At 43.2% G+C, this 21,250-nt stretch overlaps 1 protein-coding gene across 2 annotated transcripts in view; it reads right to left on the bottom strand.

The window, feature by feature from the left end:
- The window catches only part of veph1 (ventricular zone expressed PH domain-containing 1), a 182,657-nt gene that overhangs the window by 18,419 nt on the left and 142,988 nt on the right, over positions 1–21,250 (bottom strand). The window contains exons 9-10 of one of the 2 annotated variants that reach the window (XM_067994663.1): positions 15,250–15,389; positions 11,115–11,246 (exon numbers count right to left, since the gene is read on the bottom strand). In XM_067994663.1, the coding sequence (XP_067850764.1) occupies positions 11,115–11,246; positions 15,250–15,389 (272 nt within the window). The remainder of the gene's footprint in view (positions 1–11,114; positions 11,247–15,249; positions 15,390–21,250) is intronic. The other variant, XM_067994664.1, reaches the window with a different exon arrangement.

Raw genomic sequence — 21,250 nt, forward strand, 5'->3', positions numbered from 1 at the left:
AAAATCAAGGGGCCTGATATTAGGAGGGAGACGGGTTGGCAGCAGGGGGTCGAGTGGGCGCATGGGTAACGCGCTCAGTGAAATTGGGGTGCCCCACATGCGATCGCAGCCTAATTGAAGGTACTTACGCGTGCTTCCGGGTTTCCTATTCCAGACCTGCGCAGCAGGAGCACTGCGCACCCGCATCACAGGCTGTCAGCAGGAGGAGCCCTATTTAAAGGGGCAGTCCTCCAATGCTCCTCCTGCAGCAAAGAACCATTTTTGGAGCATGGAGCAGGCCAGAGACAAGGCTGCTCCAAGGTTCTCTGACTCCTCACTCCAGGTGTTGCTCGATGGGGTGAGGAGTAGGAGGGAATTTTTTTTTCCATCTGATGAGAGGAGGTGGCCTCCCCCTGCCACCAAGAAGGCCTGGCTGGAGGTGGCCGAGGAAGTCACCAGCAGCAGCAATGTGTGCCGAACCTGGGTCCAGTGCAGGAAGCGCTTTAATGACCTAACCAGGTCAGCCAAAGTGAGTATACTTACGCATTCTCCCACACTCCGTCTTCCACATCACCTCCACCACCAACAACTCCTTCTGCACTGCCATCACAACGCTCTCACATCACTCCTCACATCCACTCAACCATCATCCTCACCTTGCCGGCACTTACTCACCACCCCAGTTCCCATTCGAACACTACCACGCAACCCAATCCTCATACAATCTCATGGCTATGTCTCACACGCACCCTCCCATGCATCTCCCTCACGCTTACCCCCACCCACACCAATGCATGCAGCGGGTCACTATGCAACCATCACTCAATCACCCCTCTCTGTGTTTTGCCTTGATAGGAGAAGAGATGCCAGAATGCTCGGGAGAGAGCAAGGACCATAGGGGGCCCGCCACACCAGATGGCCTCAACGGACGTGGAGCAGCAGGCATTGGAACTAAGCCAAACGCTGAAGTGCCTGTCCGTGGCGGATGCCGAGACTGGGAGTGCACAAACGGCTGGTGACAGAAATCTAACACTCAGCACTCATGATAGCGAATGATCTTAGCATCACTTGGCATCTGCAGCATCTCAACATCTGTCCACATGCTTAATATTGCTTTCTGTTCTCTTGCAGGGCTATTTGCGACCGCCGTGACTGCGGAGGGCGATTCCTCAGAGGACCCGCCGGCCTCTGAGGGTGCTTCGTCACATCTGAGCCATCCATCCACCAGCGCAGATACACACATCTCGGTGGGTCCCCAACCTCAGTTAGTTAGACTTGCACATGGTGAGTCACCACGCACATGTGAGCACGAGCAGACCCTGGTGGCAGGGGTGGCCGTGGAGCGTCTGCATCGGTGGGAGCACTCTTCTCCAGGCTTTGCTCAGCTGGACCCAGATGCTGAACCCTGGGGCCAGCCGTGAAAAGGAGAGTCATCGAGGGGCAGCAGCACATTGCCGAGTTACTGGAACAGTTGCCACGCGCACTCTCCACAATCACGCAGGGGATGGAGGAGTCCAACTCCTGCATGAGTGGAATGGTGGCACAGGTACAGGAGGGTATCTCTGAGATAGTGTCACAGGGATGTGAAGGCATCTCTGAGATGGTGTCGCGGGTAGGTGCGGGAATGGAGGAAAGGCTAGCCTCCATTGAGCTTCAAGCACGGCTCAACAATGAGTCCATTCAGGCCCTGACAATGGCCGTTCGGATTCAGGGTGAGCAACATTCTGCCGCCTTAAACAGGCTGACAGATACATTACAACTGGCCTTCCAAGGCTTCACACATGTCCTCTAACCTGTCGTTCAGCAGGGTGGAAGGAGTGATGTGGGCCTGGGCCAGGAGAGGGATGATGGTGAAAGGGGACATGGAATTGAGGACGCCACTCAAAGCGCTTCCACGTCTCACCCACTGCCCCCCTCTCAACCAGTACCCGCAATGCTGCCTCCTCTCCAGGTGGCCGAGTCTGCCCCTGCACAGGTGCAGGTGGAGCATTCTTTGGAGGGGCCCTCATGGGCACCGAAACCCAGAGGGCGTCCGCGCAAAGCATCTCATCGGTCAGGGCGTGGACAAGAGCAACCTGCCACTACCTCTGCTGAAGCCACAGGGATAGCACCATGTAAGGCTTCCCATAAACGGAAGGCTAAGGTTTTGTGAGCACAAAGGGAATGCACAAGGGTGTATGACAGAATGTCATGTTTTTGATTTAGTTTTTTTTTGTTTTGCAAAGCACATTAAAATTTGTTATCACCACTACTGCCACGTCTTTGCAAATCTTGTCTGGTTTGTGCAATTATTCCCTTTCCTGAGGATCACCATGAAGACCCACACTTGATGCCACCCATTGTGTCACTGCAGAGTGGGTGTAGGTGTATTTGCAGGGCTCCTTTGTGCAGACGACTGAGAGATGCCGGCGATGTCCCCGGTGGCACCCTGGAAGGATCCGGAGGAGAAGTTATTGACGGCAGTGGTGACTTTGACAGCGACAGGTAAGAAGATGATGTTCGTGCCAGCCGTGAGCAGCTCGGCATCAAGGAAGCTGCAGATGTCCACGACTACATGTCGAGTGACTCTGAGCCTCCTTGTGCACTGCTCCTCAGAGAGGTCCAGGAATCTGAGTCTTGGTCTGTGGACCCTGTGGCGAGGGTAGTGCCTTCTGCGACGCATCTCTCTCTGCGGTTGCCCTCCCTCTTGCTGTGCAGGTGGATGTATCACAGCACTGTGTTGTGGAGCTCCACGTGTTAGAGCTGGATGGTGTGGCCGGTGAGGCTGGTGATGCTGTTCGTCCTCTGAGAAGTCCATGACTGCAGCTATGGCGGCCCCCTCCGGAAGATGTACGTTTGAGGGGGTCCACAAGGTAGGTAAATGTGTCTGCACACTGGGGTTGAGGTTCCAAGTTGGTGAATTTTAGTATTAGGAGGAGGGTGGTGGAGGCCAAACTTTGTCCAAAGTGACAGAGTGGCCTCCTGCAATGAGTGAGGGTCTCCCCCCCCTCACCTGTCAAATGGACCTTTGCAGCTCCCACAGTCTGGTGGCTGCAATACGTCTGTTTCAACTGGGAGTGTTGCCCCCAGTACGGGAAACATGCTCAGTTGACCTGAAAATCCCACCCCTCCTAAAATATCATGTCAATCAGGTCTGCAAACGACCTGAACTATCAAAATAATTGTCTTAAGTGGGATCCTGCCGGCTTTAATTGCTGGTGGATGTCCTGCATGCGGGAGCTGTGTGCGCATCTAAGCGCGTCATTGGGGAACCCGGAAGTGGGCGGGTTGGAGCCGGGCTCTGGACCCGCCCCAGGAATTCCGAATTTTCGGAGCCCCCCCGCCACAAACGCACCCGCTCGGCCATCCTAAAATCGACCCCTAGGCTAATGTGTCTTCTTCTCCCAATTGCCTACCTGAATATCTGGTACTGGCTCGCAAATATTATTTACAAGTACAGATAAAGCACAGATAATAAAATGTGCTTTCTTGGTATGGGTAGCAGTCATAATCCCTCCTGTTCCTACGTTCTCCACAGCTGTTTTAGTGACTACAGCCACTCATTGGGGCTGCAAAGACTCTTAATAGGCGTTTAACAACCCCTGACTGATTGTTTTTTTTCTGCCATTGATGCAAATTCCACAGGAAGGTAAATTCAGCACTAGCAGAGGGGATAGGCCACACCAAGTTGACAGTGACTATTATTTGCCTTAACAATTACATAATTTGGAACAACTCAGAAGTGGAGGAATTAGTTCACCACATAAACTTGAAACTATTTTTTTCTAAACGACATTCATAATTATCTGAAGAACCCACATGGTTCTGCTTTAAATATAATTTCTATCTGAACTATTTGATCCCAATAGAGGAGCTGTGGAGCTTCAATGTAGAGAACATGTACAGACCCTTGTCTCGAGAAATTGTTAGATATGTCTTTGTAAGTATACAAATAATGTAAAATAATACATAGGTGAGATGAATCAATTTTTGTGTTAAATATGGAGCTTTCAAAGCTTTTATGCATAATTGTTTACTTATTCATAGCGCACACAATAATAAAAAAATCAGTTTCCTGCACTCCGAAACCTATTGGCACTTGATATTATGAGAAGTAAAGAACTGGCTGCTAAAGCACCCCTGGAGATAATATTGATGTAATCCAATATAAGCATTCACTGAATATCATCTGGAAATGTTCTGTGTTCTGGAACAGATTCAAGAACATAGCCAAATGATGGAAAAGCATGTTGCAAAATCAATAGTTCCCAAAATTTACCTTGTATTTAAAAAAGCAATTTATTTTATAAAATCATCACTTTTTAGGAAGAAATTAATGACAAAGAAGAATGAAATGCAGTACCTCATAGCTCTTTGGCCTTGGTATTTACCTCAAAAGGCCTCATCAGCACAATGGCAATGTAAAACGTTATTAAGATAACAGGCAAAAAAAACCATCTACCAATGTTGTACTTCCCATCCACATGTAGCCCTGTACAGTAAGTTTGATGGCCATGTCGACAATGCAGTTTACTTTGTTAATTGTTCACTGGAGAAATTATATTTGTTGAGTGAACTAAGTCCCTTTGTTACTTAATGTTCGCACTCAATATTTTTGAATATTGTGAGGCTTCAAAACCAGTAAAAATTACTAAAGCCGTTCAATCAGTGTCACAGCAATGTCACAGATATTTGAAAACAATTTTACAACACCAAGTTATAGTCCAACAAATTTATTTTAAATTAAATTCCACAAGCTTTCGGAGGCTTCCTCCTTCGTCGGGCGGATGGTGGAAATGATATTTTCGAATTGATAGGCAGCACTCTTCTGGGGCTAGGGATAAAGCATTTTGGCAGAGCAGAAAAAGCGTTACCCTGCATCCGACTGTTATTTCTAACTCGGGACTGCTTGACACTGACACTGGGTAACAAAAAGCAGAGAAGTTTTCTATTTCTCATTACTGACATCCCTCACTATTGATGAGCATAATTTGTTTGAAAAGACCAACCACAATACAATAGGCTGGGAAGTGATCTACATGTTTTCTAAAAAAAGAGAAAAGACCATCTTTTGGTAAAACATTTTTTAAGAAACATAAAATATTAAGTATGTCATACTGGAATAACTAAGCAAATATCAAGAAACGTTAATTCATATCCATTTCTTTTCTCCTCCGCGGCCTTCATGCGTAGAGCAGCAGTCTATTGACTTTCCTGAGGACGATTCCTCAGAAGACCTGATTCCTTCTGAGGCTGCACCGTCACAGGACATACTACCAGGCACCAGCGCAAATACTCACACTTCAGTGGGTTCAGTTAGATAGTTAGTTGGGTTATCACCTGATGAGTCACAGTTCACAAGTGAGCACAAGCAGAGAGTGGCGGCAGAGACAGCGGTGGAGAGTCCACATCAGGGGGCGCACTCCTCCCCAAGCTTTGCTCAGCTGGACAGAGATGCTGAACCTCCGGGGCCATCGATGAAAGGAGAATTATACAGGGACAGCAGCAAATTTGCGAGATACTGGTACTCTCCACAATAACAGAGATGATGGAGGAGTCCACCTCCAACAGTAGTGGATTGATGTCGCAGGTCATTGTGAGAATGTCTGCCATGGAGAGAGTGGCCGCTTCCATGGAACTTCAAGTGCGGCAATCAAACAACTCCATACAGTCCATGGCCACAGCCATGCAGACTTTGGATGCCAGCATGTCTGCCACCTTGAATGGATGACAGAAACCTTATCTGTGGCCTTACAAGGCAACACTGATCTGCACCAAGCTGTTTCCCAGCAGAATGGAAGGAGTGATGTGCCGCTGGCCGGCCCAGGAGAGGGGTGATGGCAAAAGGGGACATGGAAGTGGGAACTCCACTCAAAGTGCTCCCACGTCTCATCTGTTGGCCCCATCCCCAGCCAGTATGCGACATGCTGCCTCATCTCCCGATGGCTGAGTCTGCCCCTGCATAGGTGCAGGTGGACCACTGGGCTCCAACACCCAGTGGTCATAGGCCAAGAGCATCTCAGCAGAGCAGCAGTCTGAGCAGTCTGCCACTGCTTCTGCTGTGCCACAGGGTTTGCACTGCATAGGAGCAGTAGGCAAACTTAGAAAAATAAATTTTAATTCCCCAAGGGTATGCATATGGGTGTTTGTGAAAATGTTATGTTATTAAGTTTCCTTTTTTTATTACCTCACATAAAATTTATTAATTTGCATCACTTCCCCGTGTTGCCCATTCTTGCGTGCCGAGTGGCAGTTCGGCTTTTCAGTTGCTTGGTGATGAATGTGAATACATGAATTGACAGCAGCAAATGGGGGATATGATAATTACTTTGGTCCAGTGTGTGTGACTAACTGAATCTTCGAACTATTAGAACATCCCTGACAGCAATGTGAGCGGCTGGACTGCTTTGGGCCCCATCTCCATCTGCCTCCTGCTCTTCTTCATTGCATTCGTCATCAGATGATGAGTGATGAGTGCCTTCTTCCCCCTCCACCTCTAATCCTCGCTGCTGCACTCAGTTGTGCAGAACGCAGCACACCGCAATAATTCTAGGCACCCTCGCTGGCGAGTACTGAAGGGTGCCGCCAGACCTGTCCAGACAACTGAAGCGCATCTTAATGGCTTGCTCAATGATATATCTGGTGGTGATATGGCTCTCATTGGACCGCTCTTGGGCTTCGTTGGTGGGGTTCTTCACAGATGTCATTAGCCAAGCTTTTGTCTCCTAACAGTCACCCCCTAAGTCTAATTCCAGGGACGAAGAGGTCGGGGAAGTTGGACTGCTGCTGGATGCAAGCATCATGGCAGCTCGCAGGGAATTTGGTACAGACCTGCATGAACCTTTTCTTGTGGTTGTACACCAGCTACATATTGATGGAATGAAATCCCTTGAGGTTGATGAATACTCCTGGTTGATCTGGTAGTCCTCGGATTGCCACGTGTACCAGTGGTAAATCACCAGGTAATCAATGGCACCCTGTACCTGTGGGAAGCCAGCCAGAGGTGCGAGTCCGAGTGTCTACTCATTCTGGCTATTGCAGGGGAGATTGACATAAGCAGACACCCTGGCAAACAATCCATTTGTCACCTGCCTTATGCCTTAATGTGCAGCCGACTGGGAGACCTTCGATATGTCTCCGGTGACACCCTGGCAAGATCCAGAGGCAAAGAAATTGAGGACAGTGCTGATTTTCATAGTGACTGGCAAGGTGTGGCCATCAGGTCCAGCAGGGAGAAGCACTTCTTCTAGGCGGCTGCAGATGTCTGCGATCACCTGATGTGTCAATCTGAGCATCCAGACGCACTGCTTTTCAGAGGTCAAGAAAGCTGAGCCTCTGTCTGTATGACCTGTTAGGTGAGTAGTGCCTCCTGTCTGCTGCTTTCCTCTCTGCTGCTCCCTTCTCTGCTGCCCACCTGCAGTTTCCACCACAGCACGACTTTGCTGCTGTGGATGGTGATTGTCTTCCTTGTCCGAAGTCCAATCTAAAGCAGCCATGGCACCACTCGTCCTGATGTTTTCTGTTTGTAAACCCCCAAAGTTCTCCAATACATCAGTCACTACTAGAACTCTCAGCAAACCATCTACCAGAGGGTTCTGAGAAAGCAGCTGTGAGCACTGAGCCTTTATTCAAATCGGCACACCTGACCTATAACCATCCCCATGAAGTGCCGCTCAGCCTCTGCTTTACTGCCGAGTTTCCTGAGCCCCGGGAAACATTTGCAGGAGGTGTTAATTTTAAACTGCTGCAAAAATCTCAAAAATTTTCAAAAATGAAAGTACCCTCGTTAACAAATCAGAATGACGGACCTGCCTCTTGAGAGCGGGTTACTCAGCTGCACACTAACCTGCCCAAGTTAAAACCGAAAGTGGGCGTGTTGGAGGCGGTTTTCCAATTTTTGAAATTTTAACTCTCTCCCGCCTGTCATGGAGGGTTAAAATTACCCGCTGTGTCTTTGTGCATGATCCACAGGAGATTATTGAATAGTCTGAAAATCTGCTGTGCTCCACAACATGCTTTCTGTACATAATTATGGGGTGGATTCCTGCTGTATCTTTATTCAGCTAATAATCAGCACTTTTGTCTTACAAGCATTGAAAAAATACCACATCTCTCAATATGCTGGGAATTATGGCCAGCTCAAGTTTTAGAAAATCTGACATCTTTATTTATCTAATCTGGAGTTGGTGAAGCATATGGCATAAATAATCTATCTCATTTTCAAAACAGTTGGGGAGGCCAATGATGACTAAAAGAAATAAAGCAGACTCAGCACACTGAAGGGCTCACAAGTGGTATTCTTGATTGTGAAACTATGGATTTATGTGAATACTTCTATTCCTTAGAAACGGCCAGCTAAGCAATAGCTGCATGTATTATTTTAAAAATTGAGTCTGTTTGTCACTTTTCTGTGATCTGATTAGCTGAAAACAACAATAAGAGAGCGAGCAAGTGAAACTGTCAGACAGATGGACATCCAAGCCAGGAAGGGAGAGGGGGACAGTGTATGAGAAGAGGGAGATCCTGTTGTGGGAAAGGAGGAAAGAAATGAATTTATATTTTGTATTTTATTTACCTCTTCAAAGCTGCCATATATATCAGTCAATGAGAAGAGGCCAGAGTCTTGGCTCGGGGCGAGGTACAGAACTGGGGTTGGATGTGTGGGGAGAGGCTTTAGGCCAAATGGCGAACAGGTCAGACAGATGGCAGGGCTCATCAGTCTGGCCCAGATAGAGTGCCATGGGAAGGAAGGCGGTTCATGAGTCAAGCATGGGAGGAAGTGTTTCAGTCCATTGTACGAAACTCTTTGCTTTTTGTCCACAAGCAGTGCTGAGGGACATCACTAGAATATAGAGATCTATATATCTGTAATATAAGTCTTGCATTTTATGTGCACTTCCAGTTAGTCATACTTCCTGCAAAGTCACACTTTTGCTATTACACTTTTTTTAATCAGCTCAAAGTAAACCAACAGCAAATCAGAACTGAAGAGATAATGAACATATAAATCAAAAGCGATATAACTGCCAATAAGAAGCTACAAAAGTCTTATGAAAACAATCAGTCAGGAGCATCTACCAATAATAGAAAGGAAAAGATGAACCAATCAAATTATTTAATATGCGTTTTGAAAAAAAATTCTGCTATTTTGTTTCTCTTTGCCACTGAAATTTCTAAATTTTCAAAAGTAAAGTTTTAAACAAAATAAAACATTGAAAAATATATATTTTTTACAATAACATGATTAAATTTAATCACTGAATTCTATTTGTCTTTAATACCTTGAATAAAATTTATACTCCAAGGCCTCGGCATGTCTTAAAAACCTAATGGGTGAACTTCCAGAGGGTTTTTCTGCTCGTCTGTCGTAACTTCAGTGGAAGAGGTGAGGAAACCCAAGAAGAATGGTGTTTTGCTCTTTTTCCGGGATTTTGTGGCTCTTCCACGAACAGTACAATGGATGAGCAGGAGAACCCTGGCAGAAATTCACCCCCACAGGCGTTCCTTGGATATTATTTCTTCTAGCACTCTTGAAGGTTATCAACACACCTGTGCATTCTGAACATGTGCAGTTTGCAGAATTTCCAGCATGTAGCTTTCTCTGCTTTAGAGTAGATGGCCCAGAAGTTTGTTCATGCCCGTTTATGGGAGTAAAATGAGCAGTGGCAACGACTGCTGTGCCTAAACAAATGGGCAAGAGGTCCAGGCGATATTGGTCCTCTTGTGTCATTAGGAGGCGACTGGCATACTGCAGGTACTAGTTGCGCCCAATGAGGCAGTTCACCGGTCATAGGGAGGAGCAAAATCAGTCAGCTAGGTGCCAGTCAAGGCCTTATGGTAAGTCCGGATTGGGGAGGGGGGCCAATCTGGAGGGAGGCGAGCATGGGCTGATAGCAGCCCACAGCTTTAATGTGGAATTAAAAAGAGAACTCCTGCTCCTCCTGGCTCCACATTCAGGTAGGTTTGAAAAACTTACTAGAGAACTGCCAATAGCTTCTTATTGGCAGTATTTCTTCTGCCACTTTCAGTGGTCCCTTAGGCCACTGTAGACCTCTTAGAGCTTCCATAGTGCAAGCTCTGACGGGTTTTTGCCTAATATGACAGAAGGGTCCTGTAACAGTTGGAGGATCCTTCATTGCATATTTGAATTGGGCCAACGCTGCTTTCAGGCGGCCACCAGGGACCAATATGACGATGGCCGTGCTGCCACTGCTTATCAGGTGCAGGACCTCATGCCCAGCAATTGGTTGGGCTCTTTTTGCTCTGGCCAAACTGGCAAAACATATACCAATTTCTACCCCAAAGTGTCTCCTGCACTTTATGAGCATTGCTTTTTTTTTGCCTTTTTCCAAAAGTTTCAAAACAAACTGGTGATTGAAGTGTTAAAAGTTTTATTTCAAGCAAGACTGACAACAACTCCTTTTCTATTATGAACGACTCAATTTTTACCTTACAGTTAGGCAAATATCTGTAATTAACCGCGCTTGAGGATTTTGGTTTATTTTTTCAAGTGATTTAAACCAAGCTGGAAGAATAATTTCAATTTTGTGTTTTTGTCTGACTGGTCTCTGTCTCTGTCAATCCGGCAAGACATCACCCTCTTCACTGTGGTGCTAAATTCAGTTCAAAAAAATGTCTCTTCTGAGAAAGAAAGTGAACCATTTCTGGGACTGATGGTAACTTTTCATATAAAAACTTGGAAACTGTAATTGATGAAAGTTTGACATTTTCTGAGGTCATTTTTGTTTCTTAAAGACTATTGCTGGGAATTTCCTCCTGGGGTTCTCCCAATCAGATCAGCCTCCGTAACTTTGGTGGACGATTGGCAGGAATCCCGCTAAAGTTATGGCAGCCAATTGGTAGAACCCGCAAAGAAATTCCTGGTGTATAAGTTGGCAAGCATGTGAATCACACACTAAATGCTTTAAAGTAGGAATTTAAAGGCTGACGCTGGAGAAAGGGGAGGTGTCTGATGACCGAGTGTCTTTGACTGAGAGTCCAATGTTGTAACATTAGAGCTGCTGAATAATCTATCACAAAACATGCCGAATCAAACAAAATGTCCCACAGTATAGTCACATTTTAAATATAAAAATATATAACCATTATTACATATTCTTTTAATTCATTGTATATAGTAAAGTGTCCAAATTCACCTTCTTATAATGAATTGTCTGGATCATTGCTGTTTCAAAGCTGTGTGTTCCCTTCAGCTGTGTCTTTTCCCATAGTGCTTTAAGAATTTGTACTGATGAATCCTGGGTGGACAAGGGACTTGCTGAACAGCTCTGTGAATGACAAGAAACAGCAGATATCGATGGATGATACGAGAGGCTCATTCCATTCAAAATCCCAAATCAGTCCTAGATAAATGTGTGGCTGCATGACTTCCTAAAGTAATCTTGTCCTTATCAAAATGAATATAGTCAGATTTAAGCATGAATGATGAAGATAATGAAAGTGCTTTAGTAAATATTGTGCAAGGTATGGAACAGCTATGACTAATGCTAGCAAAAGCAAATCCTAAACAAAGGCACATCATTGTCCATTGCTATAAATCTGAGCCGAGTTCAGTAATGTATACTGCTAATAGTCATGGGCAGGCAATTGAAGATAAATGTTAAGATTAATTATGTGGAGATTTCAAAGTACTATTTAAATTACTTTTCAGAGTAAATTTAGAGTAAAAAAAGCAGAGAATCCAAGAAACAAAAGTGAATATGGAAAGAGCAAAAAGGAACTAAATGTAAACTTAAGGAGAAAAAGACTTAAGATGTGAACGATAATTGCACATGTACTATGGAATGAAGTAGAAAGAACAATAAACAAGCATCTAAAAAAATCTGTCACCTTGTCACCACAGTTTTGCACTTGATTGACGAACTGGTTGAGTTAATGAATTGATAGCTAGACACAATGAAAATTACATGCTTGCAATGTTTTGATGGAAAAGCTGCCTGTGCAATATTTCAACACAAAATTGTTATTTTCATTTTAAATGATTTGCTAGCAGATCTGTTGCATTGCTCATTGTAAGCTGGATAATGCACTGGTTCATTGCAACAGGAGCATTATACTATGTAATTACAATACATTATTTAGCAGTTAAGGTGTAGAAATGTTTACGGTTGACTGTCGCTTTAAGGCCACAAAGTGTAGTTACTGTAAATAACAATATCCTAAATTTAATTACTATTGGTGAGGGAAGTGTGCACATTGACTTCTAAATTCCTGGCTCTAGGTCAGAAGAGACCAGAAATGAAATGACAGTCTTTCTGCATTTTAAAAATATTTTTTCTCTATTAAGTGTGATGGATTCAAAGCTTATATAGGTGTGTACTAACAGATTTCTCTCAGCATTGCTTATGGTAAGTTGGATAGTACTGTGCTCTACAAGGAGAGGTATGTTAAATGGTGTAAAACATAAGTATTATTCTGCTGCTAAAACAGTGTAGTATCCCTTTAAGGCCACAATGTATAATTGTTGATAAATAAATAGAGCCTCAGGTAAAATGGAATTTAATTGGTGAGAAATGTGATGCAGAGTGATGTCAATCTGCTCTTCAGGTTGCAAGTCAGAGCTCAGCATGATTAAATGTCAGGCTTTCTTTCTCTTTTTTAAAAGTGTAATTGCCAAGGCTATTTTTTCAAGTCCTAGGCTACATACATTATGATTCCTGTACTAAGGTATTTTATGTTAGTGGGAGCTTTTCTATATACATTCAAGACTGGCTTTCTTTCTCTTTTCTTAAATAATAGTTGGAAGACATTTTCAAATGGATTATTTAGCTGCAAGAAATTAGTCTGGTATAAATTTGACTATAATTAAATGTTACACAGAAATCTAACACAGGATGTGATGGACAGAAAATATGCACACGCATTCCATTTTTATTATATTACTAGCAAATCTCCCATTGTACTGCTCATGATAAGTAGGAGAATTCAGTGTTTTACAAAGACAGGAACATTATACTATGTTCTACAGTTCTGCTAAAGTGTAGGAATGTACCCTTTAAGGCCATAAAATAAGTGGTGTTAAACAAACACTTGGGTGAGTTCAAGCAGGAGTCAATTGAAAGACTGTAAATATTCTTGTTCCGGTATTTTGTGTTTCTGGAGTGTTCCTTGTAGGATAATGTGTAATATAATAGGTTAACAGCTTTGCATAGGTAAAAACAGCCATCATGGGTTAGTTAGTATAGGGAGCAACAGTGAAAGCAGAGAGAGTGAGAGAGACTAACAGAATTCTGCTGTATACACAGAACAGGCTGCTTGAGCAAGAATACTTACAAAACAAAACTAAAGCAACTTGCATAGTTGTAACTAACCACAGTACTGGCCAAAGCAAGTTATGGATAAATTAGGATGCTTAGCTTAGATAGAATTTGAATCATATATCTATGGTAGTGTAAGGGAATCAGTACTGCCATGGATACAGAATCCAGGCCTGGCGTAACAAGTCACAGAGGCCTTCCTTGGTCATCAGAAGGTCAGCCGGAGTTCGCATGGAAACAGATCATGTCAGGGGCTGCAGTTTCAAACAAAGGAAAGAACACATGTACTGCAGTTTAGAAATAGTTAATTTGTCTCAATTACAATAAATATGAGCTCAGATCAGGGGTATGAAGAAGCTAAGACCAATAAGAGAGGGTTAAGGATCTGATAGACAAGATAATGGAGCCTGGATCTGGAGACTGGTTTAATCAAGTTATCGCAAAGAAGGAGACCTAACATTCATCAGACGCTAGGATACATAATGATAATTAATGTTAATGAAAAGACTAGTTTTTACAATAAGGTGGTGGGGGGGGGGGTGCGGATTAAGGCCTTGGCGTGGATGCAGGTTCCCTCCTGTGTGTTTGACTCTTAGGCAAACATCAAGTGGAGGTGAGGTGTTTCTCTGCTGGATGAAGGAGAGTTGGTTGACAAGTCACTCTAGGCTAATTTCATACAACTTGGGAATTGTGTATAACATCAGGAAATTGTGAAAAAAAGGAAGATGAGAAAATTACATAGAATTTACAGCACAGAAACAGGCCATTCAGCCCAACTGGTCTGTGTTGGTGTTTATTCTCCACATGAGCCTCCTCCCATTTTACTTCATCTAACCCTATCTGCATATCCTTCTATTCCTTTCTCCCTCATGTACTTATCTAGCTTCCCCTTAAAGGCATCTATGCTATTTGCCTCAACTACTCCATGTGGTAGCAAGTTCCACATTCTAACTACTCTGGGTAAAGAAGTTTTCTCCTGAATTCCCTATTGGATTTATTAATAGCTATCTTATATTTACGTCCCCTAGTTTTGGACTCCCCCACAAGTGGATGCATCTCTACATCTACCCTATCGAACCCCTTCGTAATTTTGAAGACTTCTATTGGGCCACACCTTAGCCTTCTCTTTTCTAGAGAAAAGAGCCCCAGTCTATTCAGGCTTTCCTGATGGTTATAACCTCTCAGTTCTGGCATCATCCTTGTAAATCATTTTTGCACCTTCTCCAGTGCCTCTATACCCTTTTTGTAATATGGAGACCAGAACTGTACACAGTACTTTAAGTGTGGTCTAACCAAGATTCTATACAAGTTTAACATAACTTCCCTGCTTTTCAATTCTATTCCTCTAGAAATGAATCCCAATGCTTTGTTTGCATTTTTTATGGCCTTGTTAACTTGCGTTGCTACTTTTAATGATTTGTGAATGGAGACCCCTAGACCCCTATGCTCCTCCACCCCATTTAAACTCTTATTTTCCAAGGAGTACATGGCCTCCTTATTCCTCCTACCAAAATGCACCACCTCACACTTATCTATATTCAAATTAATTTGCCATTTACACGTCCATTCTGCAAGTTTATTAACGTCTTCTTGCATTTTGTCGCAGTCTTCCTCAGTATTGACTATATCCCCCAATTTGGTGTCATCTCTAAATTTTGAAATTGTACTTCTGATTCCCGAGTCCAAATAGTTTATATAAATGGTGAACAGCAGTGATCCCGGCACCGATCCCTGTGGAACACTACTTCCCAGCTTTCGTCAGTCTGAGTAACTACCTTTAACCCCTACTCTCTGTTTTCTGTATGAAGCCAGCTTGCTATTCATTCTGCTACTTGTCTCTGACTCCACATGCTTTGACCTTAGTCATGAGTTCATTATGCAGTACCCGATCAAAGGCCTTTTGAAAATCCAAGTATACTACATCTACTGCCTTACCCTTGTCTACTCTTTCTGTTACTTCTTCAAAGAATTCAATAAGGTAAATACAAAATAACTTATGAAAAAAGGCATTTACCTGTTGGAAAAGAAACATGACGTAGATCCAGAGTTGGGGCTGATCGCTGTTGAGGGTGAAGCTGGATTTACTATACAGGCAGTAAAATCCTTTCTGTGGACAGCTAAAGAGTAATTTAGCTACACATCTACTAATGGAATCTATGTAGAAACAACAAGAATGCAATATAGTTTTTCACTGGAATGTTTTGGTTAGCCAAGAATAGTTAGAAACAACCCAAAATATGCATTATCCAGAATAGAAAATAGTGGTATTTAGCATGTGACTGAAATGGCTTCACTGCCTTGAATTATATGGACAAAGGAAATGCAATTTTTCCTTTTCAGTGTATGTATTTTTTTTTGCTTTTTGCTACAGGGACAGTTTTAATTATTTATTCCTACCATTCACAGGATATCTCTATGACTTCACTGATGCCTTCTCTTTATGCAGTAATTCCAGAGAGAAATTACTGTAGATACAAAATTGTGGATACAGAATTTGCTAGTGGGCAAAAAGCAGAGAGTAGTGATGAACGGTTGTTTTTCACACTGGAGGGAAGTAATCAGTGATGTTCCCCAGGGGTCAGTATTAGGAACACTGCTCTTTTTGATATATATTAATGACCAGGACTTGGGTATAGAGGGTATAATTTCTAAGCTTGCAGAGAACACGAAACTCGGAATTGTAGTATACAATGTGGAGGATAGTAACAGACTTCAGGAGGACATAGACAGACTGGTGAAATGGGCAGACACATGGCAGATGAAATTTAATGCAGAGAAGTGTGAAGTGATTCATTTTGGTAGGAAGAATGAGGAGAGGCAAAACTAAATAAACTAAATGGTACAATTTTAAAAGGGGTGCAGGAACAGAGAGACCTGGGGGTGCACATACACAAATCTTTGAAGGTGGCAGGGCAAGTTGAGAAGGCTGTTAAAAAGCATATGGGATCTTGGGCTTTATTAATAGAGGCATAGAGTGCAAAAACAAGGAAGTTATGCTAAACCTTTATAAAACACTGGTTAGGCCTCAGCTGGAGTATTGTGTTCAATTCTGGGCACCACACTTTAGGAAGGATGTCAAGGCCTTAGAGAGGGTGCAGAAGAGATTTACTAGAATGGTGCCAGGGATGAAAGACTTCAGTTATGTGGAGAGACTGGAGAACTTGGGGTTGCTCTCCTTAGAGCAGAGAAGGTTAAGGGGAGATTTGATAGAGGTGTTCAAAATCATGAATGATTTTGATAGAGTAAATAAGGAGAAACTGTTTCTAGTGGCAGAAGGGTTGGTAACCAGAGGATACAGATTTAAGGTGATCAGAAAAGAGCCAGAGGCAACATGAGGAAACATTTTTTTTACGCAGCGAGTTGTAATGATCTGGAATGCACTGCCTGAATGGGTGGTGGAAGCAGATTCAACAGTAACTTTCAAAAGGGAATTGGATGTGATGGAATATTGTCCACTTGCCTGGATGAGTGCAGATCCAATAATGCTCGACACCATCCAGGACAAAGCAGCCCACTTGATTGGCGCCCCATCGACCACTTTAAACATTCACTCCCCCCATCACCGGTGCATTGTGGCTGAGTGTGTACCATCTAGAAGATGCACTGCAGCAACTCGTGAAGGCTTCTTCGACAGCACCTCCCAAACCCGCAACCTCTACCACCTAGAAGGTCAAGGGCAGCAGGCGCATGGGAACAACAGCACCTGCACGTTCCCCTCCAAGTCACACACCATCCCGACTTGGAAATATATCACCGTTCCTTCATCGTCACTGGGTCAAAATCCCGGAACTTCCTACCTAACAACATTGTGGGAGAATCTTCACCACACGGACTGCAGCGGTTCAAGAAGGCGGCTCACCACCACCTTCTCAAGGGCAATTAGGGATGGGCAATAAATGCTGGCCTCGCTAGCGATGCCCAGATCCCATGAATGAATAAATAAAATAAATAAATAAATAAATAAATAATTGAAGTGAAAAAATTTACAAGGCTATGAGGAAAGAGCAGGGGAATGGGACTAATTGGAGAGCTCTTTTAAAGAGCCAGCACAAGCACCATGGGCTGAATGGCCTCTTCCTGTGCTGCACCTACTGTGATACCATGAAATTGGTGGTAAAATACTACAACTTTGAAAGGTAATAATAATTTTTCCTTCACTGTTCAGTATTGCCTTTTTGATCTGAAAATTTTAAACACTACAAAATACTTTGGACAGTTTTGATCCTTAGACTTTGGGGTTGGCGTGTGGTGCGATCATTTTGAGGTTTGTTTTTCTACGAGGCTCATTATCAAAGTTTTTTCAAGGTGCAGTTGAGAAAACTGAGCAGTGTTCTCTTTATTCCTTCCGCAGTGTTTTAAAATCCAACATAATTTATTCAATCTCGTTTATCAAGATTGTTAACTTTACCTGACATTTCCTGATTGCAGTTGGAGACACTCTGATTTAGCCTTCAAGCCCAATTGCTTTTCAGGCCCTTCTATGTTTGATTTCCTTCAAACATTTTCTATCCTCACAGGCCTGAGCATTTAGTTCTATGAGATCCTAGGTCAGTGTTTCCATGCTGCTGAAAATTCAGTTCGACAGTTTCTAAACCTCTTGGCTACTAGCTCATAGGGGCCTGGAGCATCATTAGTTGCTCTGAAACTATAAAAGAGTCCACAGGATCAGTTATTTGTTCCACTACTGAACCTGTGTCAGTGATTCCTAAATAGCTCTAGATACTAAAAGAACAGCTGATAAAAAGCAACATGAATTTCTAGTTAAAAACATATTTTATCCAAACTTTTATTACTAAAAACAAATAGGGGTTTTAAATTACCTCACCCTTATACAGCTACAAAGCCAGTATCTTTTCTCCACACATTACAATGTGAACTTTTCTTAAAATGTTAAATTTCATGGAATTAAAATTGGAAAGAATTATAATTTTTTTCCAATTAATATTTATTAAGAATGCACTATCATTTCACTTGAAATGCAGATTCATATATAAGAATGAAATTTAAAATATCTTCAACCTGACTGATTTTCACCCAGTCATTCTGCCCATTTCTCCCAACTGCAGTAAAGTTACCTACAAGTCAATGAGGTAGGGTTTTGTCTTTACCATGTTAAGCATTGCTTAAAGTCAATGGAAATAAAAATTGGGTGAGATGTAAAACGGGCTGCCAATTCATTATCACCCATTTTACACTATCATACAAAGTCAAAATTACCCCCATTGTATTTTGTACCATGTAGGAAGTATGGGAAGAATTATAAGACAGATTATTAAATATCTATAGTTTTTGGTTTGCTGAGAAAGTGACTATTTTCTAAGTCTGTTTATTCGATAAATTTTAATGTAGCCAACTAGATGAAATCACTTTGTGGGCAAATAAAATTTGTTTTTTTCTTAATATTAAACTTGGCTGACACCAGGCCTAATTGAGGTGGAGAGCGAGATTGTAGAAGGAGGTAATAAAATGAAAGTAGAATCACAATGCAGAGTATTCATTAAAACTAGCTAGAGTCATAGTGGAAAGTATAGGTGCTACATCTCCCTGTGACACAGTGGACCAGGAGGCCTGACAGCACATCAACGACAATCAGGCTTTGCCATGCATTGTGAATGCTGTCGATTCCTCACCAACAAGCAACAACACATCATAAATGTCATCATCCCTCAATAGACTTACATTGATCCATTATCTGCAGTGCTAACTAATTGATTGAAGCTACAATGCTGCTCAACAATTCCCAGACACATTGGTTAAACAGATCATCCTTGCCAACCCATTGAAACCAGAATGGAAACATCCACAAGATTCACTAACTTGCTGAGCTGACAACAACTCAAGATGGTCACAATACATTAGACTTATTTTGCAAGCCATCTGATCAAGATCATATTTTTAAAAATTTGTTTATGGGATGTGGGCGTCACTGGCAAGGCCAGCATTTATTGCCCTTCCCTAATTGCCCTTGAGAAGGTGGTGGTGAGCCGCCTTCTTGAACCGCTGCAGTCTGTGTGGTGACGGTTCTCCCACAGTGCTGTTAGGTAGGGAGTTCCAGGATTTTGACCCAGTGACGATGAAGGAATGGCGATATATTTCCAAGTCGGGATGGTGTGTGACTTGGAGGGGAACGTGCAGGTGGTGTTGTTCCCAAGTGCCTGCTGCTCTTGTCCTTCTAGGTGGTAGAGGTCGTGGGTTTGGGAGGTGCTGTCGAAGAAGCCTTGGCGAGTTGCTGCAGTGCATCCTGTGGATGGTACACACTGCAGCCATAGTGCGCCGGTGGTGAAGGGAGTGAATGTTTAGGGTGGTGGATGCGGTGCCAATCAAGCGGGCTGCTTTGTCCTGGATGGTGTCGAGCTTCTTGAGTGTTGTTGGAGCTGCACTCATCCAGGCAAGTGGAGTGTATTCCATCACACTCCTGACTTGTGCCTTGTAGATGGTGGAAAGGCTTTGGGGAGTCAGGAGGTGAGTCACTCGCCGCAGAATACCCAGCCTCTGACCTGCTCTCGTAGCCACAGTATTTATGTGGCTGGTCCAATTAAGTTTCTGGTCAATGGTGACCCTCAGGATGTTGATGGTGGGGGATTCGGCGATGGTAATGCCGTTGAATGTCAAGGGGAGGTGGTTAGACTCTCTCTTGTTGGAGATGGTCATTGCCTGGCATTTGTCTGGCGTGAATGTTACTTGCCACTTCTCAGCCCAAGCCTGGATGTTGTCCAGGTCTTTCTGCATGCAGGCACTGATTGCTTCATTATCTGATGGGTTGCGAATGGATCTGAACACTGTGCAATCATCAGCAAACATCCCCATTTCTGACCTTATGATGGAGGGAAGGTCATTGATGAAGCAGCTGAAGATGGTTGGGCCTAGGACATTGCCCTGTGGAACTCCTGCAGCAATGTCCTGGGGCTGAAATGATTGGCCTCCAACAACCACTACCATCTTCCTTTGTGCTAGGTATGACTCCAGCCACTGGAGAGTGCTCCCCTTGATTCCCATTGACTTCAATTTTACTAGGGCTCCTTGGTGTCACACTCGGTCAAATGCTGCCTTGATGTCAAGAGCAATCACTCTCACCTCACGTCTGGAATTCAGCTCTTTTGTCCATGTTTGGACCAAGGCTGTAATGAGGTCTGGAGCCGAGTGGTCCTGGTGGAGCCCTAACTGATCATATAGGTTAGAATTACCTAATCAGAATTGAGTCGGAAGAGACATTAAACTGACGCCCTGTCTGGCCTTTCAGGTGGACATAAAAGATCCCATGGCACTATTTTGAAGAACAGCAGGGGAGTTCTCCCCTGTGTCCTGGCCAATATTTATCCCTCAACCAACATCACTAAAACAGATTATCTGGTAGTTATCACATTGCTGTTTGTGGGACCTTGCGATGCGCAAATTGGCTGCCGTGTTTCCTACATTACAACAGTGACTACACTTCAAAAATACTTAATTGGCTGTAAAGCGCTTTGGGACATACTGAGATCGTGAAAGGCGCTATATAAATGCAAGTTCCTTCTTTTCTTTCTTACTGCTATCTTGCTTGTAAGTCTACTATGACCAGATTAGCTGTATGGAATGACTGATTGACTGACAGAACAAAATGCTATTTTAGACAGAGGAATCAACAAACTAGGAAAATCAATACTTAAAAAATATTGCTCTTAGTCTAAAATAGAACTATGCTTCTTAATATTGAAATAATTCAAGTTCTGACAAAAGGTCTCCATTTGAAATGTTCACTTATTTTTCTCTTTACAGCCTGCTCTGTTCTCCAACATTTCCATTTTAATTTGACATTCCCATTATTCTGTTTTCTTTTCTTTTTGTCACCACATTTTAAATAAGACGTACAATGGCTGACTGATTTTAAACCATTCTCTCAATTTACTTTTTATTATAAGTTTTGAATCTTTGCCAATTTAACTCTAGTTGAATTTGTGATGTACTTAAGCAAGTTCATTTGTTTCAGCAAGCATAGAAATATAGCTACTGAAATGTGACCCCATTTCTAAAATAGA

Source organism: Heptranchias perlo, chromosome 13 (genome assembly GCF_035084215.1).
Source record: "Heptranchias perlo isolate sHepPer1 chromosome 13, sHepPer1.hap1, whole genome shotgun sequence".
NCBI classification, from domain to species: domain Eukaryota; kingdom Metazoa; phylum Chordata; class Chondrichthyes; order Hexanchiformes; family Hexanchidae; genus Heptranchias; species Heptranchias perlo.